The sequence below is a fragment of the Strigops habroptila genome, chromosome 8 (assembly GCF_004027225.2).
Source record: "Strigops habroptila isolate Jane chromosome 8, bStrHab1.2.pri, whole genome shotgun sequence".
Lineage (NCBI taxonomy): Eukaryota > Metazoa > Chordata > Aves > Psittaciformes > Psittacidae > Strigops > Strigops habroptila.
The window spans coordinates 34,291,631-34,318,826 of NC_044284.2; the positions used below are offsets into that span (position 1 = coordinate 34,291,631).

The 27,196-nt window shown below is 38.9% G+C and overlaps 1 protein-coding gene across 2 annotated transcripts; it reads right to left on the reverse strand.

Moving 5' to 3' along the window:
• Nucleotides 1-996: 996 nt before the first annotated feature.
• On the reverse strand, nt 997-26,365 carry DCUN1D1 (defective in cullin neddylation 1 domain containing 1). 2 transcript variants are annotated; one of them, XM_030496363.1, is made up of 8 exons: nt 21,640-21,773; nt 12,590-12,648; nt 12,242-12,458; nt 10,837-11,005; nt 10,122-10,252; nt 5,670-5,752; nt 5,323-5,419; nt 997-3,843 (listed from the first exon to the last, which is right to left on the reverse strand). In XM_030496363.1, exons 2-8 carry the CDS (start codon nt 12,593-12,595, stop codon nt 3,764-3,766), a joined length of 783 nt encoding a protein of 260 aa, XP_030352223.1. In that variant the 5' UTR covers nt 12,596-12,648; nt 21,640-21,773; the 3' UTR covers nt 997-3,763. The 2 variants fall into 2 exon arrangements, with proteins under 2 accessions (XP_030352223.1, XP_030352225.1); XM_030496365.1 differs by lacking the exon at nt 12,590-12,648 and having other exon boundaries at nt 21,640-26,365.
• Nucleotides 26,366-27,196: the final 831 nt, after the last annotated feature.

Here is a 27,196-nt window from a genome sequence, read left to right on the forward strand (position 1 = left end):
CTGGGTACCTTCCTGCTCCTAATTTATCTACAGGGTTATCATTCTGACTCCTGCCAGTTGTCCTTTGAACTCTTCAAGGGAGGAAGGGCTTGAAATTTTAAACTCTGAAGACACAGAATTGTAAAAAGTTGTAATTTCATGAAAAACATTCATGATATTTGTTAAATTGAGAACTGCAAGACAATTAGTAGATGCACTTCCAGCTGGGGGTTGGGGCAGGGGGAGGGAGGAGGGAGAAATTTTTGTACCAGTATAAATGTCCAGACTCGCGTTTGAGTTAGAGATGTCTGAACAGTCAGGATCGAAGTGTTTACTCCTGCCAATACTGCTACATATTGGTACCAAACCAGTCAACTAAGTGTTTCAAAGCTAAGGCCTATTTCTCACAGGTAAGGTTATAATACTAAGTATTTTATGGAAAGTCTACTCTTTGAGAGCTCAGAGGCCTGAATGGCACCACAGGTTTAAAACCCAAACATAGGCAGTGTACCATACTCAAATAAAATCTACAGAGACTTCTGGCAACATTATTTAAATAAAGTGTGAATGACAAATTTTATTAAATGCATTCTTAAAAAAGTATATCTTTCTTAAATAAGGATTTCTCAGTAGGGATTTCAATGTAAAACAGTTTTGAGGCAAGTCATAATAAGGAACAGGTTGATCAATAAAAAAAGTCACTTATGTATGGTAGTCTTCAATCATATTTAAACATATGCACTGTGTGTGGTGTCCTCCTTCACATGCTAGGTGATGTCAGTGCAGCATGGCTGGACAAGATCAAAGATCAGCTCCATTTTGTACTTGTAAGCATTTAGAATAAGCAGTAGGCAAGGGGTTGTAGCAGTTCTTAGAAAACACCACCCCACCCCCAACACAAAAGACTTACCAATAATGTGTATTTTTTGCAGAAGAGTATGCCATGCTTCTTTTTTTTCCCTGCTTAAAAGCACAGTCTAGAAATAAATCTTACAAATAATACACTGAAGCAATGCATGAGAAGACTTCACCATGGCAATTTCACTGGAGCTTTATTGCCTCTGTTGGTAATGAGAGGGGTTGTAAGAAGTTACATTGGAACTTACAGAGATATGTAAATGATGGGTTTTTTTACTAAATATAGTCTCGAGATTAAGTGTTTTATATCAGGGCACTTCTAATTTTGTACATATTTAATGTATAAAAACGGGTTACAAATGTGATGTTTGCCTTTTTTTCCCTTGACATTTGGCAAAATTAAACTGATCCATTTAAGGGGAGATCATCAAATTGAAGACATAAGCACTTACGAATTAAAGCAACCCAAGTAAGCAACTGGCTGCATTCTTAAAAAAAAAAAAAAAAAAAACCAAAACAACAAACCACACAAATATAGAAAGGAAAAAAAACCACATGGCCACATTGAGCACATTTCAATGCAAAATATTCCCTGTAACCAGGCATTTTGTCCTTAGAACAACACCCTGTTAAATCAATGTTTCTTTCAACTTCAGTCACTCATTTTGAAAAACTTTTAAGATGCCATCATAGCACAAATAACCCTTTTCTGCAACATAATTAGTCAAAGTTTTATGTATTTCTTTATAATTACACAGTAATTATAAGTATGTAGTACCAAACTGATGACAACACTATTTTGTTGAAAAGATCTTGCATTCAAAAGGAATATTCTTTAAAACACCACGGCGTTATGCCACTACCCAATCTCAGACTTTTTTGAGGGACAAGTCTGTACTGGGATGAAAAGCAAGTCAGTTCTCTCCAAACACAGCATACTTGAACTAATCAATCTGAAACTGTACCAAAACCCTCAAGACATAAAACAGCACGCATAGATACCTTGTAGAGCTTTTCCACCCGCCCGCCCCACCCCCCTAGAATTTCAAGTTCCCATTTATATTTACACAAAATTGAGAAAGGAAATACTGAAAGCAGCAAAACACACCATTTTTGGCATAGCCAATTCCAATAGCTGGAGAATGTTTGCAATGTTTTTGTGGAATGGCATTCATGAAATAAATGCACAACTGGATTTTCTTAAAAGGGCACTGCTGCAAGGGGAGTCAGCCTTATGCTCAACTTCAGAGAATACAAATAAAACTTTTTTAGCAGTTTAATAGTCTTTTTTTCATCTTTTAACATCTGCATAAAAGCATTCTACTGTTTAGTGCAAGTGCCAATTACTCATTTCAAATATAATTCTGGCCTTATCATGGGACTGTTTAGAGCATGGCCTTAAACTTATCTATCCTTACTTGTAATGATAGCCTATCTTCTCCTGGAGCCTGTTCTTTTCCAGCTTGTTTTACAGACCAATATTTCTCACATATCTTCACAAGTAACTAAGTGAGGAGTAAAAGACCATGTTTAGCACAAAAGCAGCTCTCCAATTCTTGTAATATTAAAAATAAAGAATTGCAGCTGATAAAATCTGTTTTGAACAAAATGATTTAGTTAAATGTGGTAAGAAAATAAGAAGTAGTGATGATCAACAAAATAATTTAAGCAAACAAAGCCAGTGTAGTATTTTATATCTATCTGATCTGTGCTTGTTTGGGAAAGTTTTACTCTCAATTTCTGTATTTGGCAACCATAGTGATATGTCAATTTAAGGAAAACTCAACAAAATAATTAAAAAAAAAAAAAAAGGATGTCATCCATAATGGCAGTACCTCTATGTTATAAAGAGTTAACTTACTTCTCAGGATAATGGATTTGAAACCTAGATTCACATCAAACTCACCAGCTTCTTGTAACAACAGGGCCATTTGCTTCATCATACCTCAACCATAAAAATTACATGTCTCAATTTAAAATACTGTATTGTGTAGCAAACATTTAAGACACAAATTCAGTATATTCAAGTTTTAAGACTTCCACAGAAATGAAAAACCTTTCTTTGACAGACAGATAAGCATTTCAAAACTGTAATGAAATCCGATTTCTTAGATAATAACCTAGAGAATATTAGATTTTATCAGGACGCACACAGCTTATCTCAATGACGCTCACTGAAGGCTGACTATAACATTAAACACGGGTGCTTTAAGTGCACAGTAGTTGTGTCGTACTTCAACTGTTCTCACAGTCAGCTGATGTACAATCAAACCATTCAGATAGGCACCTAGATACCCCAGTATCAACAACCTTGGGTTTTCTTGGTTATTTCTGTAATTCTTTTTATCAGATACTCAAACTCACTTAGATGATACCTGTACTTTTCCAGAACAGAAAAAAAAGTTATCGGACCCAGTTCACTTAAATATATCACTCTTACAGGAAGTGCTATCAATAAGTCTTTGCAACTAGCCCCAAGTGTATATTTAAGGATGCTTTTAAAAATTGTTTTGATGTTGATCTGTATAATTCAGATGCCATACAACAGTTGTCTGATGATGACCAGCATTGTGCTTTATGTGAAACCAGAAATCTCAAAATAATTATAAAGCTTCTAGGATTTATGGGAGATGAAACCAGGATGGTCCACCAAAAAAAAAAAAAAAAAAAAAAAATCCATTATGAAATCCACAATGTTGGAATTTTAATGGGCAAGAGTGGTCCAGACTAGAAGAAAAGCCCAAACCACTGGTAGAAGAATGAAATATGATATGGTCCAAGATGTATCCTTAAAGGTTTGTCTCAACCCTCAGCCATATTCTGAGGATTGATCTTCAGTTCAGTCCAGCCAGCAGAAATTGACTGTGCAATTTTCCATTTCAGGTATTTGTACAGACTATGTACACTCTAGAAGGGTCCTTTAGTGCTACACTGTCGTACTTTTTGTCCCAGCAATTTGAGGGCGTGCAAATTCCACAAAGTCATCAATAAGCACTGGCCATGCCCCTAAAAGAAAAGACCACACCGTAAGAACTTGGTTCAACAAGGCATTATTTTTAAAGCTTCAGATCTAAACAAGCTCTTTACTTTCCAGTCTTAACTAGGTACAGTTTCCAGAAAAAAAACCACTGTAACTTGTTTTTCTTGCTTAAAATCTGAGAGCTGGTTAAATATTTCTACTTCCTTTAGACCCAGTTAATACACATCCCTTTGAATGGTCAAACTTCCTTCATCTTTCTGACAAAAAAAAAAAAAACAAACAAAAAAACAAAAAAAAAACAAAACAAAAAAACCACACCAAACAAAAAACCTGACAAAAATTCTAGCTTAAAACTGTCCTGGGTTTGGCACTAGAACTCAAACTTGACCTCCAGGATGGCGGCAACTGCTTAAAAAAAATGTTTACCACTGGATGAAGCAGCCTATGCTGTAAGCGGCAGCACACCATAACATGCATTTCCTGCAGCACAATACGATGTTGTACGAATGCAGTGCTCATCTGTTTGAATCAGCGTACTTAGCCACACCTGAAAACAGCGAAACGCACTCCGACAGGCAGCAAGAGAGTATAGTGCCTTAGAAAGCTGGTGTTACACTATATACTCTTCTGTATTTCTTATCAAGAGGTAATTAAAATGCATATCAATAGTTTACATATCACAGGCAGCCAAATGTGTCCCCAGCCATCTGCATGACTGTCATGTGAAGGTTAAAAACAATTGTGGGTTGGTTTAAACTTTTCCAACTATTCATTTATTGTGGGCAGCAGCCCATTTGCTCAATGATAAGGGAATAAGAACTCTCTGTAATTATGAAATAAAGTTGCAGAAGCTTGCTCCCTCTGCTCTGGAAGTATCAGAAGTTTATAGCTTCTTCCACTCACTGAACTGATCTGCCACCAATGACTGAAGGTAATTAGCTGTTCTTGGCTACAGATTGACTGGAAGAGGAAAGATCAATACAAAAGTTTACAAGAAACACAAATGGTAGGAAATAACAGCTTTAGCAATTCCTGTACGCTGCCACCTTTAACTTCTATATTATTATATGTCTTCACATAAACTGAAGCAATCAAACTTAAAAAATATTCTCAGCTAAGAAATGCAATAGCCAGAAGACCCTACAAAGAAACGCACAGGACATGAATCAGTTACTTAGTTGAAGATGCCAAGAACTGTGCTGACAGAAAATCTGCATTTTCTAAATGAGGAAATAGCAAGGTTTGTCTCAATAAGAAAGAGTTAGTGTCTGAGCACAGACAGAAGAAAAAAAGAAAATGGATTTAAGAAAGTTTCTGCATTTTTTAAACCTGCAGTAACAAACAGATGATAACAACATGCATTAAAGTAGCTCTCTCCAGACATTACATTACCAGTGATATTTTAATTATGCTGCTATTAGACAGGTGTGCCAAAGCAGATACACATTAATAAATGCAGCATAAAACACAGTTAGAAGTTAATGAAAGAAAACGGAAATGTTTACCTTCCTCATCATAGTTAGACATATCATCTGCTATCATTGTACTAAAGTCTAGAAGAAGGTTCCAGGTATCCTTAGGAATTGATCTTTTATGATGTTCCTGTTTGGAGGGGTGGAAAATTCATATTTAAAAAAAATAAAAATAAAAATTAAGACCCCTTATCCACACTTGGCTTTACTATCTTGGACACATCCACATCCCCAAAACATATTTTGTTTTTACACAGTATGTAAAGTGTGGTATCTGGGATCTGGGTCAAAATAGCCTATTTCATCTACTCAGTAATTTAAACGTATCTTCCAAGTTTTGCAAATATTGCACTCCAGTTTATGTAAAGATTTAAACTTACCAACAAAAATTTGTTCCACAAGTCTAGAAATTTAAATCTTCCATTAAGTACTAAATTCCAGTAGGCAATGGCCATTTCTAAATCTGCAATATCAAAATATATTACTCTTAGAGATACACATTTCAAATATATCATCTCCACAGGTATTAAACACTAAGATGAACCATATATTCATAAAGGTGAAAAGATTCATCATGCAAATATACTCATGGATCCTTTACAGAAAGGCAACCATAAATAAAACATTATACAAATATTTTCTAGATTTTGATACTATCACTTGAATACAGAAGAACAGAAAATTGCCTATATTAATATCTAACATATCCAAAACACACAAGAATATTTCATATGCTTTTTGATATCTAACAATTCTTTAGTTAAAATTTGGTGAAATATTCTGGTTTAGAAATGCTATTGACTTGAAAAATTTGTAGTATTTTGTAGTAAGATCTTTAATCTTTTTTAACATATATAAATTTACATAAAAATAATTTTTTATGATTTCATTTTTAGAACAACCTTGTTAAGCTGCTGGTTTTGTAAAGTGCCTTTTGTCAAGTGTTCATTTTTGCAATCGGGTTTCCTTTTGAAAAAAGTAAGTACTGTAAAAGCAGATGGTTGACGGTTGATCGGTTTGGTTTTGGCCTTTCTTTGGGTTGGGTCGGGGGTTTTGGAACCGACACAGTTCAGGAATAAGAACAGCCTACTTCCGGCCAGGCAACTGCGTGCTGCTGTCAGCAGTGGGTGCTGTTATAGTGTAGCAGTTAGAAAAAGAGACTGGTTAGTCTAGCATGTAAGGAAAAAACCCTCACCTCCCTGGTATTTGCCAAAGGCTAAACTGACATGCATTTACTGTTTATTAGTGGCATACAGCAACTTGTTAGCTGATAAAAGAAACTTATGTATCTGCATTCTAAATCTTCACCTAGTGTGATCTCCATTAGTAGTCATTAACAAGGATCTCTGACTGTATAACAAAATGCTGCTGTGATCTTACTGAATTCAGTACCCATCACCAAGTACATACAGTAACTCCAAAAGGCTACCTAGTCAAGCGACATTTTTTTTAACGAAAGCTCTTATATATTTTGCAGTCTTCCATAAACAATCCTCTCGTGAGAGCAGAGAGAAGCACATGAGCAACTGCACCTCAGGAAGAAACAAAAGAAAACTAAAAAACCTGACAACCCAAGATGCTGGAACTATTTCAAAAAACAGGGAGGCGGATCTCAGAGATTAAATCAACAGCAAACAAAACAAAGCATGAACTCAGCATTGCTGGAGGGAAAATAGACAGTGATGGGGGGAGTTCCCGAACTGTTTAGTATCTTTGATATTGAAAGTTCTTCTCAAACGACATATTCACATTATAATGCTTCCTGACCAAAGTAAAGAACAAAATTCCTGAACGATTTTCCAGCAGCTAAAAAGGGGTGTGATTTCAGACAAAAGTGTAAGCAATGTACATTAAAAAAATGTAAGTTTCAAGAGCAGACACAAATAAAACAGAAGTCACTACTCCCCAGGAAGTGAGCCATATGTGAAAATGAGAACTTACTAAAGTATAAAAACTAGGTATCCCTTTTTAACAGAAGATTCAGATACAAAATTATGCACTTCAGCTTTCAACTGAAACGACTATCTTTCTAAAATTAGATACAAACTTCAGATTAAGCTGATCAGTTTCTGAAGGAAACAGATTATAAAACTAAGTTTTATTTACTTGTGATGCATTAATAGCAGGCATATGCAAAAATCCAAAATCCCTGCATATTTACAGTGGTTTATAAACAAACACTATAAACAAACTGTGCATTTCAACATGCCTATACGATTTTGAGATTATTCTTGTGGCTAAGCAAAGGCCTTTAAAAAACAGATCTCAGAATGCTGCAATCTCAAACTCATTATTGTGAGTCCGAATACGTAAAGCACAAAGATATAATGCCTTAGGACAAACTGCACGTTTTAAAAGAAATTTTATGAAATCACAAAATTGCAAAGATAAAATTTTACATTTTCATAAGCGAATGACTGCCCAGGAAAGTCCTCACGGATCAAATATGAAAGTCTCAAAATACATGCTCCATTCTGAGTTTTATCCAGAGAGATGCAAACAGTGTTTGAGATGAATATCAGCTAGAAAGTATTCTCAAGTGATACGCAAATATCATGAGAACTTTTAAGACAACCCCAGTACCTACACGGTAGTAAGGAATTATGCAGAGGAAACGCATTTCCAGAACTATGCCTGAACTACTACACAATGTTTGGAAGATTACAGACCAATATACATTAAAATCAATTTGCAAGTTCCTACAAGCTGTTATTTAGACACTCCAAAATTAATTGCCTAACAAGGAGCACTTACTTTTCGGCACTGTATTTGTCCCAATATTCTTTTGCTTCAGGGTTTCCAGAATTATTCCGCCATATTGTTAAATTTATGCCTGAAACTGTGTACTTATTGGCACCAAAAGGGCTGGTTAGCATCCAGATTTTAAGCACAGTTCTACATCACTTCCAGACCCAGACTGACAAAAAAACGCAAAACAACTCTAACCAAAAAAACCCACCTTGTACTGTATATGCTATATGGGTCTGAGAAAACTGTACTTGTCTTTGTCACTGTTAGAGCTTAACTTGCATATAGCTTTAATATGAATGAAAAATAAAGCAAAGGGCTTAGTTTTCCTGGTAAATCATTTTTACTGAAGTCTGTTTCATCTGGGATACTCAAAGGATTCATTTTTATATAGGATTGGGGGAAAAAATTTGAGAGAAAGAATGCAAGTCTTCCCTATACCTCAGAAATATGAAGAAGAAAATAAAAATGTAAGTACTACATCAAATGGTTCTGTTATTCTGAAACTTTGAGAATATTAAAAATGACCATTTAATTACGATATCATTGTAATTTCTTACTTCACTTTTACCACCTTACAAGGGTTTTGAAAAATACTCCTTGTGGTGTAAAGCTGTTTAAAGATTAAAACCAACATACAAATGGTAACCATAAAAACAAAACAAAACCCTGCAACCATTCATACTGCAGAACTGATTCTACACTGACGCTCTCCATAACCTTCTATCTTCTCATAATTCAGTTACTGTACTTATTTTCCTTGTTGTAGCAGCCTAAAAAATTTAATACACCTTTTACAAGAAATAAGAATCAGCCCTTTGATTTATTTGCAGCGTTCTGATCTGACTACATGCACACCCAAGTATTTTCAAACAGTTTAGCTGTGCTCTTTTAGCTTGCTCAAAGACAAGGAAACTCACAATTCAATTGAAAACAAAAACCAAAATACAGAAAGATATTAAAATAACAGAGAGTCAAAACTAAGACATAGAGATTTAGCTTATTTACTTATTTTTCAATATTCATTTTAAGCCAGAAGTTGGTCTACATATAAAAGACAACAAAATGAAAACAGAATGCTTATCTTTTCACAGCATGTGAATGCAAACCTGGTCAGTAACTGTTCATTTAAGGCTTTTTCATTACTGAGAAAAATTTACAAGCTGCCAAGAACCTACTAGCCTTTCAGTATTTTATTTCTGCTCAAAAGCAAAACAGTTAAGAAGTTAGCAGTTAAAGAGTCATGAAATACTACTAGTTATGGGTAATACCTGAACTACTCTGTATATAAATTAATATGCATTCTGGTTGGTTAACATTACTGCTTCAAAGAAATTTTTGTTCCCTCATTTTTGCTCTTTTGAATAGACAGATCTACAGATTGTTCATTCAGTTCCATCAGAACTGTGGTGTTCTGCCATTATTTTTAATAAGTGATTCTTCCACTTCACCTGTTACACTAATCAAAAGCAAAATCAGTAGAAGAGCTATGAAATAATGAAAAAAAAATAATCAGTGAGCTGAGGGGGAAAAAAGAAAAAAAGAGAAAAAAACGGCTGTAAGGCCGTAGGTAGGCACCTATCGCCAATGGCACAACAACAGGCATCGAGCCCAGGATACAGAAATCTATTTGTACTATTCCACTTTATCTTGCCAAGACATCTGCAAGCATTTTTGGTGATACAAGAGACTGTACAAGTGTACTTACATGGAAATCAGTTTTACAGCTTAAATTTATCCTAAAAGTGAACATTCAATTAATCTGTTCAGTGCTGCAAATTCTAAGTAGTATAATTATGCCTTTACTATAAGACTATAATCCATTGTGCTTACTGAGAATTGCACACGCTCTTTGTGAAATAAACCTTCTCTCATAAAATTTAGTAGTATATAGTAATGATGCAGATATTTCTATCAATTTGAACACCTTAAATTGACATCTATCTTTCACAACAGACAGATGTATTTTATCCCAAAGGTGGTTATCTTTCAGACTCACTGGATCACAGTAATACTTTCACTTACTGCTTTAATCAGTCATTTCCCATATTTATGAACAAATATTTACCATTAAGAATACATACCTAAACCTTTCTGCCCCGGATTCTTTGCAAAGTTGAAAGTAAACTGATAAAAATCCTTAAATCTTCCTGGCTCTTTTAATTCTTGTTCCATTTTAGGAATCTGGGCCTTCAGTTTTTCTATGCTGTCACATCTGCATTTTAAAAAGCATGTTTATTGGTGTATTATTCATTTTTCCATAAAGTATGAGTAATAACTTCAACAATTGTGGAATACAATACAATTATCAACAAAATCAGGAAGCCATTAATTAGTCTGCACCTATACAACAATTTCATTTCTTTGTTGTTATTTCTTTACATTGCCATTTGCACATTCTAGCTGATAACACCAACTTGCATAATTTAACAGATTATTAGAAAAATGTGATAAAGACTACTACATTTTCATAAGGCAAAGAAACCCCAGATATTCTAGACTGCAGACCGAGATCCTTGCTTTACCTACCTGAGTAGCTCTATGGCAAATAACTGAAATACACAACTAAGGCAAGTAGCACTCAAAGCTGCCTCTCTTTTTTTGGTCACTAAGCGTTTAGCACAGAGACAGCAGATGCATTTTTACAGAGGCAGACAAGTGATGCTAGACTTCAAAAAGTCTCTGAAGTCTGAAAGGACAATGTGATTGTGAATTCTCAAAACAGGGCTGTTTCGCCATACGTTCCAGTTTCTGCCACTGGGTTACACTGTCCATGTCTAATACTTGCTGCACACTTACCCTAGCTCAGTCATTCCATCCATGAATTCCAGCTTTGAAAATTCACACTGCGTTGCAGCTCGGAATTTCCATGCAATGATGAGTACAGTAATGCTGGCTGGGTCAAGAGCCAGATCATCACAAAACTGCTGTATACCATCTATACCAATTTTATTTTCATCTTGAGGATCTTTGGGATACAAAAGTAAGTATCAAGAAAAACAGATTTTTGAAAAAGCTAATTTATTCTGTAACTGCATTTAAGATAAGCAAACATTTAAGACAACATTTTGGAGATCAGGCCTTGTAAGTGAATATTTTAAAAACAAAATTAAATTAGTATTTTCAATGGTTAAGCTTTAACAATTGAAGCAGTTACTATAATAAAGCCTCCTATACAATGAAGCTTATGTTATTTTCATTGAGAGACAAAATCATCACAAACATTTGCTTTCTGCTTAATAATATGCATGATACTGTGACTCATTCCGTACAGAGGACAGTGGTCCTTTCCCGCCAGCACACTTAATTATTGGCATCTTTGGTAAGACTGCTGATGTGTGTACCATTATAAACAATCCTGCAGCGTCCATCTGCAAGCTGTACTGATACAATAATCAAGTCTGACCATAAACTAAGTTAACATTAGTTTTATGCATTTTCTGGCAACACCAGCATGCATGAGATTGGACATGGAAAGTCCAATCAAAGAGGACAAGAGGAAAGTTACACTCCTCTTTCCACAATGGAATCAACATCTGGTCTGGAAGTGAGACGCTCACATTTCAAGTGCGCTAACAAAGATCTACTAACTTAAGCCAACAAAGACTTCAGGAAAATGGTATTTGGATTATGCACACATATGAAAAAGAACAGAAAATGCAGCACCGATTTTTAGATTTGCTGAAGTGATCAAACACAAAATTTGTTCTACTGTACTGAATCCACTCTACTATTTGTGGTAGGATATCATCAGTTCAGCACTAGCTAAGTAACTTTGTTTTCTTTTCTGCTTTGTTTGTAACTATTTGATAATAAGCACAAGGTGAATAAAAATTAAGGTAGAATCCATCCCTGGTATGCAACCTGTCACTTTGTCAGGATCCAGTCCCAAGTGATGTGCTTTCCCCAGAAGAATCAACTAAAATCCACATTAACCATTACAGTTACTGTACACACAATTCCAGCTCCAAGACCCTATCCTGTATAAATGTATGTATATTTAGAGCACATAAGCAATCACATGTAATCCTTGTGAAGCAGAAGCCTACACATATTCCCCTTCTAACTTGTATTATTAGTAATAGAAAAAACAAAGCTGAAAGAGTTAAGATTTGAAGCACAAGAGCACAGCTGCAATGATACACTGTAATTAAGAATACATACATACAACTATGAAATAAGCCTTAAAATTCAGGGTACTCACCTTTGTATCTGTTATATAGTTGTTCTAACTTCTTTCTGTCCAATGATCCTTTAACACTCTCTCGTATATAAAGTTCAGGATTTTGGAAAAAGTTGTCTGTTGCAACATCTAACTTCCAGTCATTTTGAGACAGACAACTCACCGCTGTCTTTTCACTAGATTGTGTGAAGACCATAAATTGACGCACTTTATCCTTCTGTGATGATTTCAACTTGTTCTAGTAAAAACAGACAACACTGTAACTAAAAATGTTTTACTGGACACACAAAAAAAACCCCAACACCTAAACCCCAAAACACAAACAAAACCAAACAATTTTAAATTAAAACAAACAAACCAACCCATTCCCTTCATTCTAGGTACTTCACATTGTATCCAAACTGAGTTAAATCATCACAAAAATCATGCTGGCAAAGCAATCACAGAAATAAAAAAATGGGTATTCTTATTGCATATTTGCTGAGAGAGTTGAAGGGCATTGAAAATTCACATACAGCTGTAGGCTGGGACACCTTTTTAAACCAATTTGTGTTTGTTTGATTGTTTTTTAAAAAAAAAAAAAAAAATCACCCAAAACTTCTCCTCTTAATAGAAGAATGCTACACCTATCAAAAAAGGAGAACTGAGATGCCTAAATAGAGCCCATGGCTATCAAACTATTTGACAGATTAATTGGCTCAACAGATGCAGCGGAACAGGCCATTTAATAGCTTACCATCACTGAATGAAAGGCTGGCATTGTTAGTCCCAGCTGACCACACTAACAGAAACACCAGCTAGTGCAGGATGAGGGGCAAAACCATACTGCCAAGAACAGGATCTCTCGATGGCAGCAAGGAACTAGGCTGGGTCATCCATTTCAGGGAGCTACGCACTGAGCTAACTTAAGAGAGCAGATATGTTTTGGGGGTTTTTTAGAGATTTTTCACTTTGAAGGTGCTCAACTCCACCTATGTGATTTGCAAAACATTCCTGTGAGGAGGCATTGTCTCAGTTCACAGGTGCAACCACTGAAGCTAAAAAAAATTAAAAAAGAGGGTAAGTAATTTTGCTGGAGGCAGGCGGGGGAGTGAGTAGCCAAGGTGAGAGCTCTGGAATTTCAGGCCTCCTGCCCAGACCAAGACACATCCCTCCCTGCTCTAGCACAAAACTTAATGGAGAGCTTGCTGCCAGTAATTTATCAGCATAGAGGGATTCCCAAGGATATTTTTTTATGAGAAGCACACTCAGTATTTCAAGGGTATTAGTTACACAAAACTAAGTGCTGATCAGGAGAAAGCCATCATACAGCACTAAGTCCAAATTCAGTTCTAAAGTTCACTTGATATATTCAAAGCAAAAAGACTCCTAATGTTACAACTTGATAAATAAAAGTTCTGACTTTAAAGTTGGAATTAGATTTCTTACATGGCACAAACATTTCATTTGCAGTTTACCTTGCACTCTAACCAAAACCTGTACATTTGCATTAGTGTAATTTCCCAAGTGCATGGCTCCTTCTCAGGGAGTATGGGGAAAAAAAAATACACAAAAAAATCTCTAGACATGATAAATTATCCTCAGCCAAAGAACAAATGGTTTAGGAGTAGTATGGGCTCAAGCTCCCCATTCCAAAGGATCATTAGTGTCCAATCACATTAGCATGAGAAAAAAAGAACTAACGCGTCAGAACACAAATTCGTCTGTCTTAAAAGTCAAAATCAGTTTTCTGCTGCTTGATGACAGTGAATGTGAATGCTAGAAAAATCACATCTGGCTTAAACTGATACCCACATAATATACTAACCAGACCAAAGCCCTTTAATTTATGATCCCTTAAATAAAAAAAAAACAAAAAAACAAAAAAACCCCACAACCAAAAAAACCCTCCCCAAACCAAAACAACCCTGTATCCGTAATACTTAGCTGAAGCCAAAATTTTAGCACACGCTCCAGACAAACAGTGACATTAGGTTAGGCTATACTACTCAAGTTACAATGTGTTGCTGCATTATTTCAGTCCCTTGAATAAGTTTCTCACATTGGACCTCTTGCTACAAATCTGTTTCTGAAACTCAGATTTTCAGAAATGGTTCCAGGTAAAGGTAAAACCGTCCGAGCGGGTCCTGACAATTTATGCACACTTCGAGTTTCCCAGCAGACATTCAGCACCTTACAATATTGAGCTCAAACTTCCACAAAAATCACTTACACTTGCAAAGCCACATGGAATGACTTCCAGTAGTGACTAATGGATTTTCAGTTTCAGTTTTTAAAAATACATTGTAAACTCTGGTATATTATAACAAACCATTGAGTGAAATCCCAAATGAAGATGAAACAATCCTAAGGCTAATTTTCTGTACCAATTACCAGCTTCCGCAAATCAGTTCCACACAGCCTGACTGCCACATCACCACAGAGAGACTCAGCTACACTTTACAAAGCTGGTGCCTTTAATCATTAGGTTTTTGTTTGGTTTTGTTGTTGTTCGGATTTTTTTGGTTGGTTGGTTTTGGTTGGGGGGGGGGTGTTTTAAACACATACACATAAATATACATAGCCCTTTTAATAATGAGTATTCTGTAAAACCTCAAGAGGCTTTGTTCTGCCCTACTTCTGCAAGGGTAAACTCTAAAAGCAATGACATACAACAGAAAGTCAATGACAAAAAACAAAAAGTCAAGGAACGGGTTTAAAAGAGCTTCACACTGGATTCCCAAGACCACACAAGGTCATGTGTTTTGTGTATTGTCACTTAAAAGGAGAATGCAATTTATTAGATAAAAAAATTGCAGTTTAAATCATTTTTATGATAAAATTTAAATCCTATTATGTACAAAAGATCTTCCTGTGCTTAGGACTCCGTAAGTGATTGTCACAATATAAAATCTTTTAAAAAGAACACTGAACTTGCCAGGAGTCAAACAGTTAATGACATTAATCAGTATAGCATTCACTAATATGTGAAGATGCAATAAATCACACAGTTCAGCCATAATCTTTTTCTGGAAAGCTATATTTTTACTGGTCAAATACAAGTTTATTTTTAGTGAAGAAGTGCCAGTGCCCTTTCTTTATATTTGATGAATGTTTCCGCAGAAGCTTGCCAACGTGGATGAGACACTCCACATCCTAAGTGACTGGACAACTATTTGAAGGCCTACTACAGGACAGCAAGAGAAGAAATTACTGCTGAGGTTTTGATTATGCTATTACAGCTCTTCTTTCATCACATTAAAAACCCACACTTCAAGCAGGAACAGGTTCCAAGCCCTCTGCATTTTTAAGGGCTATTTCTAGAAGCCGACCTCTAACAGTCTATTATTGTTTTAAGTGTGCAATACAGAAGCCAGAGCACCCTATAACCTTTAATCCTGTAGTCATCAGGCAACAAGTATCTTGCGCTGCAATTGTACGTGCTGTACTGCAATGCAATCCATTTGAACTGCCTCAATTTTAACACTAGTAAGGAAAACAGAATTTTGACAGATATCTACCTTGCTAAAATATGCAAGTGAAACCCAATGGAAAACAAATGCAACCAATTTTCTAGTCAGTCTTAACCCTTGGGGTAAGGGGAAAAGGAAAAATTGAGATCTGCAAGCCTTTGATCAAGCCCGTGTGGTATCCAAGCTACCTCTCATAATGACGATGTCATAGGAGACAGAATGTGAATTTACTTTTAAAACATAGAATAACTTCTCCAAATGAAAAACTACGTTATGTAGATTCCTAGAACTACAAAAATTGTATCATTCTAATGAATGTCTGATGCTGTAAGACTGATTTTAAAATGAAAATTTGCCTCTCCCCATGAAGTACCAAATTTAACAATTCCAGTTCAATAACCTGTCCTTGATCAGATACTTCAGTGAAAGATTCACAATGAAAATTAAAAAAATAATAGTACTTGTGCTTCCCCCACCCCAAGTTGTTGGTGGGGTTTTAGTTCTCACCTGACTGAAAGTGCCTTCATCTAGCGGAGGAAGCTTTCTCAGTGTAAGGAAAAAAAATGCTACAACTGATCTGCCAACTGACTACATGGTTGTTTTTCCTTATCTTCTACATTCAATTTTTAGTCACCTTAGATTCACCAAGTGAGACCCCACTTGGAGTACTGTGTGCACTTCTGGTGTCCTCAACATAAGAAGGACATGGAGCTGTTGGAGCAAGTCCAGAGGAGGGCCACAAGGATGATAAGGGGGCTGGAGCACCTCCAGTATGAAGACAGGCTAAGAAAGTCAGGGCTATTCAGCCTGGAGAAGAGAAGCTGCGTGGAAACCTCCTAGCAGCCTTCCACTATCCGAAGGGGGGCTACAAGGATGCCACAGAGGGACTCTTCATCAGCGACTGTAGTGATAGAACAAGGGGTAATGGGTTTAAACTTCAACAGGGGTCATTCAGATTAGATATAAGGAAGAAGTTCTTTACTGTGAGGTTGGTGAGGCACTGGAACAGGTTGCCCAAAGAAGTGGTAAATGCTCCATTCCTGGCAGGGTTCAAGGCCAGGCTGGACAGAGCCTTGGGCGACATCGTCTAGGGTGAGGCTGGGGGTTGGAACTAGATGATCTTAAGGTCCTTTCCAACCCTAACCATTCTATGATTCTATGAACAGCTCCGCACACTGGTCATCAACATTTTCTGGATAGCTAATAGCCATATGAGGGCTCCGCTGTCCTGGATAACATCCATGGGAAACAGTAACAACCTTCATCTCACACCGCCTGGACTGGAGAGCTGAAGACTGCCACCAAAACCCCATTGTTGGAGTTTGCTCAAAGCTTATATGCAGCCACCAGCTAGACAAGCAGTGTATGATTAGTTTGAAGTATCACTGCCCAAAATTCCTTATGGCCCCCAAAGAAGGCATTCACACAGTTATTCCTCAAGGAGTAACTGATTTTCACCTTTCCCTTCCCAGCCACTGCTTAGAGATGATTTGATTCCTGCTAGTTTCACTGCTAACTAAAGGAATTTGAACGATGTAATGATACCTGTGCTTTTGTTTCTGGACTCAAAGAAAGCCTGTTAAGTTCTCATGCATGTGACAGGTAAAAGCCTTTTCTAAAATAGTATCAGCCTCCACAAACTCTAGGCTTTTATACTAACTGCATTTATACTCCAGCAAGAGATCTGGCTGCGGGAAGCATACTTGCACTTTCTAAGGACCCCAGTGACGTCAGTTCAAACCCAGAATAACTTCATCTCACATGCAGAAGAACGAGCTTGTGCATGTAATAATAACCTCACAAATCATGACTGACAGTTTTGTCGCATCTTTATATGACACTAATGGTCAAGAGAATATTATTCCTTTACCGTGTCTGAATCATTCCATGTTGGGCTGTAACCATGAAAGGAACATACAAGACACCTGCAAATAATGTGGTTTACTGCTTGTATTGAACAAATACATAGCTAAAGCTTAAAAGGCAAAATCATGAGTGTTTTTATTAGTTTACAAAGAAAACAAAAATTAATCACAACAGAAGTCTATGAACACACTGAATTACATTTTAATCCATTATCAGTGATGGCATACATGTATACTACCAAAACCCTCATAAAATCCAAGTAAAAGACAAAAACAATTCAAGTAAATAGCCATAGTTTCTGTAAAACGTAAACAAATACGTCCCTCAACTACTTTTTATTTTCTACAGCAGCTTCTTGAGAAGAGGGCACACAAGATAGTCAGGACTTTTTTAAGCTTCTGTTACAAAGTGATGTGAAATCCATTTGTTTGCAGCGGAACAGAACAAAACAAAGATTCACAAGGTCTGTTGAGATATAAAATCTAAGGAAAAAAATCACAAGCAACATAAAATCAAAGTTGCTTTTGCCCTCTAATGTTCTTTTTAGTGGATGAAACAATTTTAGTACTTGCATATGAGCAGAAAGTCTTTCATAGAAGATCAATATATAGCTACCTAGAAGAATGCAGTAGTTGCAACAGTGTTTTTAGGTCATTCATGTTAACCCGAGAGGTAAAGAAAACACCAAAAATGGGGACTTCTTCAATTAAAAAAAGGACAAAATAAAGCTGTCAGTTGTTTAGCATTCTTAACTCTGGTCCAGGTCAGAAGCTCTGTTCAGCCATTAGAAGCTGCATTCATAGCTTATATTTGCATTGGCACCATAAAACATGAGTAAAATATCAAGAGCTACATAATAATTTTCACACCTTGTTCTCAGAGTAGTTCATATTCCTGAATAATTTTTTTCATGGCTCTAGTTAAAAGTGATTTTACAGTATAAGTTCAAAGGGTTCTCTGGTAAGCTAGAAGAGGAAACAAGATCATGCACCATCTTGTCTAGCACTCTGACTACTCCGTCCTAAGCGTAATGCCAAGAATCTCCAAGTTTTACTACAGGATAATCAAAACCAAAAACATTTAATATCAACAAACTGCTACAGACATGAATATTCACCACAAAAAATAGCCTTACAGAATAGCTTGTTGAGTGAAACACTGCATAACAATGTCATGAGCTACAATACCATCACAGGAGACAGCGTCAGACATGAAATTCTTGTAATACCAAATTTTTACAACTTCCTGTCACCTGAGGTTTGCAGTAAGAAATTATGTATTTATCAGCATAGAAATATTCTTCAGAGAATATACTGTACAATATAATAGGTAATGTAAACAGAGATAGGGTTAGCATTCGGCTCTGGATAAAGATATGGATACTCACACACTTGCCTTGACTATCACACATAGGCCTAAATTCATTAAATTATTCACAATAGTACAGGTAGTAGCTCTTCTCAGAGAGTACAATGGACCAGCTTGCTGCTCTGTCTTGATTCGCAGGCACATTACTTATCCTTGCGATGAGATGAAGCAATAACATACTAACAGATAAGGTGAAGGAGACGACTTCTACAGATGCTGCTCAGTTCAAATGAGAATGTGGGTAAGAGGCAGATTGCTATCAGCAATCCAAGGAACACTGCCAGGGTGGTGTACTTGAGCACTGGACAGAAAACACTATTCAAGTTTCCTAAATGGCCAGAGTGAGCCTAACAGGCTGCTGTAATGGTGTCCCTTCCACGTATTGGACAAAGACAGTTCAAAACCAGGAAACCTGTGTCTTGAAAAGCACTGGCCATACAAACACTGTGCGACTAAGTGAGAGCCAGAACTGCTCTAACTGGCGGTGCGACACGGCGAGTAAGAGCCAGGCCTCAGCTGCCAAAGCCTCTTCCGTAGCATTTACTATGCTAGACAAGCAATCCGGCCCCAGGAACCTGCCATAGCCACTGGAAGGACTAGCCAGGGCAGTAGTGCATATGGTCAGAAAAATGGGATGTCGAATCTCAAGTGTCGAATCTCTGAAGAAGTCTCCCTACTCTTTCCCCTAATTAAATAGAGGATTTTGACATACCACAAGTATAGGTACAGAATCCTATGCCTGGCCACTAGAAACAATTCACACCTGCATTTACGACTGCTTCAGCTGCAGGCTGTCATTTAGTCCCACTTCAGTGTCTATGTCATCCTTTCACCTGGGTGTTGGAGCCAATGAGCACAACCTGGAACATAATTGTTTGCATAGGGCCTAACAACGATGCTCAGGGCCATGACTGGAGTATTCAGATACTTCCCCCAATCTGATAAATACCAATCTATCAGTATAGTATTGTTGCACAGGATTTATCTGCTAGTTTTTCAGTTAAGTATTTCCAAGAAAACTAAGCAGAGAGCATACTGCTATTTCTCACAAAAAGCTATTCTGAGGATAGCATGCCTCACTATTTCTGTTATACTGCCACTTGCTAGAGTACTGTACAATTTAAATTTCTAATCACATAGCCAGCCAATAATATGTCTGTACAAGACATCAACAGTGTACTTATTCTGCATACCTACACTTGATATATTGTAAGAAAGTGCTAGGTGATTTTTATGGAAAAGAGTCTTCATAAAAAGTTGTGTAACATTGCTGCATAAGTGCTATTTGAGACAGTCCCAGAACTACAGGGTTACAGTAAGACACCTCAGTGGCCTGAACTTCATCCAGACTTTAGTTTTAAGCTCCCATTAAAAAAAAAAAAAAAAAAAAAAAATCAAGTGAAGACCTACGTCAAACTACTCAATTAAAAATTATACTAGTAACATAGTCGCGAGTTTATGAGAGGTCTAATACGGCACCACTAATTTAAATTCTGGGTAACCATATTTTTATGCCAACATAACTCACTTACAGCTCCATCAGTTAAAGGTGATATTTTTCTTTTTTTTAATACCCTTTTAACACTGCTCGCCAGAATAATATTAACTGCAGGTACAAGATAGCTTTATACCAATAAGTGTATACCAGTAGATCTTAAAATTCCCTCCTACACCCTTCCTAAGACAATACAGCTGCAATAGAAAGTACTACTTTTAACCATACAGGTGTAGCTAAAGCTGTACAACTCGTGTATACAGAGAAGGCCTAAAAGTATGACTATAAATACACTCCCTCGAGTGCATAAGACACTGTGCAAGTGACAAATAAGGAGCCCCCTTATTTAAAGCTAAGGAATGTCTTTTTCTTTGTTTAGGCAAACAAAAATAGCATATTTTGTTCCAACCACTGCGATTTCCCTCTGTAAGAGAGAAGGGAGAAAGTCTGTTGGTTTGAGAATCCATAGCAAATCCTCAGCCATAAGGAAAAAAAATATTATGGAGAAAATGCAAGATAGCTCCTCCTTTACAAGATATATATGAATAGGAGCCTTATCAAAATCACAAAACAATTATCCAGAAATTCTCCAGCATAATTCCCGTTCAAGAAGCATCAACATGCCCAAGTTTCCCGGTGAACTGACAGGACTTAATGGGCCCTGAGCTACTTAAAATCCTGAGAAAAACTCCAAGTAGCCCCCTGGTTTCTGGCAGCCCCCTGTACTCTATCCAGTCGCTGCTGCTCACCATCCCACACAGGACACAGACAAGCTGCACACAAAACATCTCTACTGTCCCTGTCCCGTACAAAGGCGCCTGGACCCTCATATAAGGTGCAAACGAGCACCTCCTCGCCGTGAGGAGGCCTGACAGACCCCGCGGGCCGAAGGCCTCCGCGGGATCCCGGCGCCCCCCACCTAGGCCCCTGCGCTTGCCCCTGCCCAGGAGCTGCCTCCTGCCCGCCCGCCCCGCGGCCAGCGGCCCCGACCCGCCGCGCCACCCTTCCCGGACCCCACACACTCTCCCCGTCCTACCTAGTAGGAGGACCGAGGAGCCTACGACCCCAAGACACCATACCCCTGCTGCGGAGTCCCCGGGACCGGCCCTTTCGCCGCTCCCGTCGAGCCGCTCCCGGACACCCCAGCCCGCCACGACTAGGCCCCAGCTGCCCCTGCGGCGCCGCCGCGGCTGGTCGGCCCCAAGCCGGGCCGCGACGCGACCGGGAAGGACACTCACCATGTTGAGGGCTGTGCAGGCCTCTTCCCTCCCGGCTCAGGCGGAGACTGAGGGCGGCGACGGCAACGGCTTCCTCCGGCGGCGGCAGCTCCCGGCTCCTCACGGGCCCTTCCGCCGCCTCCCGCTCATGCGCAGTGCGGCGCATCCCCCGCGCCGGGAGCCGGCGCTGCGCGGCCGCGGCGCAACGGGTGGGTGTCCTCACCGCGGGGCGGCTCGGTGCCGCAGCCCTGGCCCGCTCCTGGGCCCGTCCGAGTTTACTGCGGGAGCGGCTGGCGCCAGCAGCGCAGCGGTTGCGGCGCGAATGGCGGGCTGGTCGTCGCATGCAGCCGAGGTGGGGGATGCCGCATTGTGGGAGGAAAGGGGTCCTTGGCCCGAGGAAGGGCAGGGAGCCGAACCTCCCTCCAGTATCCTCGGTGTGACTACGGGGTTGGGAGCGGGGCGGGCTCCCGTCCCGCGGCGGGTTGGGTGAAGAGAGGCCGCGGGGCGGGAGCGGGCAGCTGTGGCGGCAGCCAGGCGCGGCGGAGTACCGCCGCCCTTAGGGGCCCGGGCCGACCGGGTCCCGCCGGCTCCCTCACCCCCTTTGCCGCCTCCGAAGCCTGGGAGGCGCGGTCACCCCGCGGCCCTTTTCTGTCGGGAAACTCCTTATTTTCTCAAATACCTGAAATCAAAGCATTTTGCGAGGTGTGCGGCGGCGTGGCGTAGCGCGGGCGCCGCGTTCGCAGGGGTGTTCCGCGGTTTCTGTCGGCGGCACAGCCCCAGCGCATGAACTTAAAAAGAGATGGGATGGAAAAAGCCCGCGGGCTTTTCAGGATGGATTCGGAAAGGATGCAGAAGACATTTGCTGAGCAGCCACGGAGACCTGGGGAAGGTGAAGTCTCAGGGTAGCAGCTTTAGAGGCATTTTTCTACGGGACCCTCTCCACACTTGTAAGATCCTCCTGCTGGAGGTCGTAATCCCCTTTGGGCAGCTGTTGCTTCCAAGTGGCTGTTGACAGATGCAGCTCTTTCTGCAGTAGCATAGATGTACTAGTAAAAGAGGTTGTAAGCATTAAATCACAGTTTGTACCAATATCCCAGACAGTTGATTTTTCCCAGGAAAGCTTACTTTACGTACTGCAGACTTCTGGCAGCTGAGGAGGTTTGGGGAAACAGAGCATTTGCTGATAAAACTCACAGTGGTGGCAAACTGCTAGTTGTGAAGGACAAAGGTTTGAGATCTCGTTCTCATTTCCTGCTGAGCTGGGAGCTATTAAAGTAAGCTACTGTATTTATATTACATGACTGGTATGATTGCACACACATGAAAGAAATGACTTTAGAAAACCATTCATCATGATTGATGTCCGGGGTTTATGTTTTTTAAAGAAAAGTGCCTGAATCGCTTCTCACTTATTTCACTGAAAATCAGAGCTAAGCTTAGGTTAGTGTGAGGGAGTGTGAGGAGTTAAAGTACTGTTTGGAGAGGAGAATCAGACCTGACCTGTGGAGTGTCCAGTTTTGTTGGTGTTCTGAAATGGCAAAATAAAGAGTTGTCTTCATATTAAGTATATGGTAATATGTGTGAATTCAGCTATCCTGAGAGATGCTAGTTGCCTGGATACGTTGAATCCTACTGAAAAGCGTGGTTTTGGAATCAAGGATGGCTGCAAAATGGCCAGCGTAAACAGCCATGAAGAGTGCATACCAGCCCGGTCCATGTGAACCACGGCACGGGAGACAAAGCCAAACCTGAAAATCTATTTCACTGAGTTATCTAATTGCCATCACTATAATGTGCTGTGACAGCCCTCCTACAATCTGAAGAAACAATTTAGACCTTCTGGAGAATTATTGTGACATGTAACAATAATCTGAGAGATTACCTGTGATTGCACTGGATTCCTCAGGACAGAGACAGGATTTTCAAGTGGCTTGTTTCTCCCTAGTATCTGTGAATCTTCCTGGTTTTCTGTAGCACAGGGTCTGCTGGGGTTTTTTTTGAGTGTGTGTCTGGGGGCAGACTGTGCTTAGTGTTACTTACTCTTTTTAACAAGTTGTACATAAGGTTATTTTAACTTCAAAGAATGTTGAAAAAGTCTTTCATTTTGCTGCTTTTGTTCACTGAATAAAGTACTAAGCATAGTTTGAACTTTTTCTTGTTTAGGATCTAATTAAAGAGGTAGACCTGATTTTATGCATTCAATTTATGTTTAAAAACATTCCTTGAAAAATTCACCATTGCTACAATTTTTAGTTCAATCTATTATTTTTGTCACCTGCCTGGGTTACTAATTAGTAGTATTTAAATTAGGTGCAGGTCTGGTGGAAGTTATTCTCAATACTTTAATAGTCAGAAATTGTTCCTGCTGTACCATCTTTTTTTTCTGGGAGTCAGGATATTTGAACTCTGCTTCCAACTTTGACTGACTTGTGATTTGATCTCTCTAACTTACTAAATTACTCCACATTATGAATTCCCATTGTATAAAGTCCAGAAAATCATATTTAACTGCTTTGCAGGAGCTTCTTAGCAGGGCAGATAAAAGTAGATGATTCAGTGAAATGCAAATGAAATAAAACATGTGAAATGCACATTAATGCTATTCCTATTGTGCATGCTACTGTTGTGTTGTTGGCTTGGGTTTTGTTTGTTTTGTGAGGTTTTTTTGATTTTGGGGTTGGTTGGTTTGGTTTTTTTTCAATTTCAGTTACGAGGTGAACTGTACACGAGAAAATGAGTGGCTTTCTACTGCCATTTAAGTTGTAAATCTAGTGTTACTGATTTTACTGGGAGCTGCAGTATGGTATTCTGTCTTGTTTTCCACAGTGCTTCCATGGGTATGTCTGAATTGCCAAATCAAATGTAAGGTGCCCTACCCAGAGCTCTTCACTACCACAGCCAGGCTATCTGGTGCCTCAGCCTGAGCCAGTTTGATTAGACTGCCTGAATTATCTTCTCCATACATGGCACACTGCAGTAGGCATATCCTGCACAGCAGATGCTTCAGGACACAGTCAGATGGCCCCAATTCCACTCATGTCCATATGCGTACTGGCAAGCTGTACATCTGCAGATGTAGATCTGCACTTCAGTGACGTGTGTGCCATCTGAATTTCACAATGTCTGAGCAGAGAGAAATGCTTTATAAAGCAAGAGGCACCATGAGGCTGCCAAAAAGTGTGTGTATGTATTCAGAGTAGACTGTCTAAATCTGGCTTTTTAACTTCTGTACAACTCCATCCAGGATGGTGTACCGAGTCAGACCAGTGATAAACAACTCTGCTATTTGTAAACATGACACACGTTCAGCGATACAGACTAGGAGGAAATACTATTCATTGTGCAATCTGCGTGCAGCATAACCACTGTGACCACAGTAACATAATGACTTGTTTAGTTTATAGTAATGCTGACATGCTTGCTTTGCGTTGTGAGATCCAATGATGTTTTATCATCTCACGTGAACCCTAGAAGAACCAGTCACTGATTTTTATAACTCCAGGTGTGTCAAATGCATAGTTCTGCATGTAACATTGATCTCTTTTTACACTGACTTGACCATCTTCTATAGCAGGCAGAGAAGAAAGTCTCAGGTTAAGTCAATGCAGAATCCATTTAATGTAATCCCCTTGCTGAGAACTTCCAGTTAGAGCACTTTCTGAGGAAGAAGCCCCAAGCTTTATGAAGGATAACAGTAACCTGGAACAGCTTGGCCTAGAAATGTCTTTCTAACCCCCACATCTTTTTGTCACTTACTTTCTGCTCTAGAAAGTGAAACCACCAATTCGTCTTACACTGATGGAATAGCTATAAAGGTGGTTACAACTATGGCCCTTTGCCTGCAAACGCTCACACCACGTTTAACTAAAAGAACAAAGTCCATGAACTATTCTGTACAAGGGAGTTTTAATGCCATTCTAAACTCATGAAATTCCTTAGCATCCACAGGTACAAGACACAATGTTCTGCTCCTATCCACTGTTCAGCTGTTACGGTTGAAATGTCTATATCAGCCTATATTTTTTTCTGCATTGAAATAAGCACAGAGGAAGTAAACAGTCCAAGAACTCCTGTAGGTATCTAAGCAATTTAACCTGCAAACTGGCACATCACCGATACCGGAAGATTGTTAATAGATTGCAGGGAAAGGTGTTCACCTACTAAGTTTTTCATCCTTCATGCATTACACAAGAGGCTAACACGTTACTACATCCAGTCTATGGCACTGTTCTACATGATGGTGTTTGTGGGAAGAAGCAGGACAGGTTTATGTGACAAAGGAAGAAAAGTCAGTTCAGGGAGTCTAAGAAAGTCTGGAAATTTCTCATGTATGTAAATATGTACCCTGGCAGGCCTGAAAAAACTGAGATGTCCAGGACAACTACTGGGCAACAGTCTGCAGGACTCCTGTTAGTTGTGTTGGTTTGGGTTTTTTTTTTTTTTTGTTGTTGTTTTCTTGGGGATTTTTTTGTTTGGTTGGTTTTGGATTTTTTGGTTTTGTTGTTTTTTTGTTTGGGGTTTTTATTTTCAAACTTATCAGAAGTAGCAAGATAAATATACTAAAATTAAGGCATTTTAAGTAATATGAATTAAGAAATGAGAGGGGTAAAAAAATTGAGCTAGCTAGCTACTTGACATTTCCTTAGTTCACAATTGTTGTAAACAAGGTATGATCTTTGTAAACAGAATTATTTGAAATTTCTCAAGCTCATAACTATGACTTCATGATTAAATCTATACCTTTGAACTGTAAGCAGTTTTCCATTCTCACTACAAAAGAATTATGTGCAATTTCAAGAATCTAGGAGACTGAAACACACTATTTCCCTATCACACTGATTTTCTGTACGTGCCATCTTTAATTGCTTAACTTAATAAGCTATCCTAATTCAGAACACATTCTGCTGTTAATATATGAAACAGTGATTTAAGTTACATGTATGGGAGGCAGAGCCTTTTGTCTTGAGAGAAGCAGTCTGTGAGAGTAATGCAGACATACAAAGCAAGGGTAGTAAGAGGGCTCTTACCTCCTGTCATACCTGTCACACACATCCTGCTGTTTCCACTTCTGACACTGTCATAACAGCAAAATGGTTTTGGGGAACATGTCTACAAAACTCTGCCAGTATTAATTTTCTGAGTGGCAAATTGAAACATCCATGCCCGTGACTAGCTACCAACATCAGTACAGTGGGCAAACTTCAAGGAGAATATGCATTAAGCACATCTGCGTAACAGTTCCGGTCTTAAATTGGTTCATTCTAGTACATACTTGATACCATTTTATAACTATAGAGCAGGAGCTATGTCTTATGTTTCTGGACTGCCCAGCACAGGACACCGAACACACACGGGGTCCTTGCCTGCAGTTACCGTTCCAGTGTTTATCACTGAATGCTTCCATGCATGCCATAGCACACTGGTGAGTGAGAAAAACAGTACAGCCCAGCCTAAGATGTCTCTTTACAGAAAGGCAAAAAAGGGATGCAGCTCTTGGCAGCAGTTGTTTTCACCAGGCAGTCTTTGGAGCTTTACTGGCTCTAGTAGGTTAAGAAGTAGGGAAAGTGGAAGATGTTAA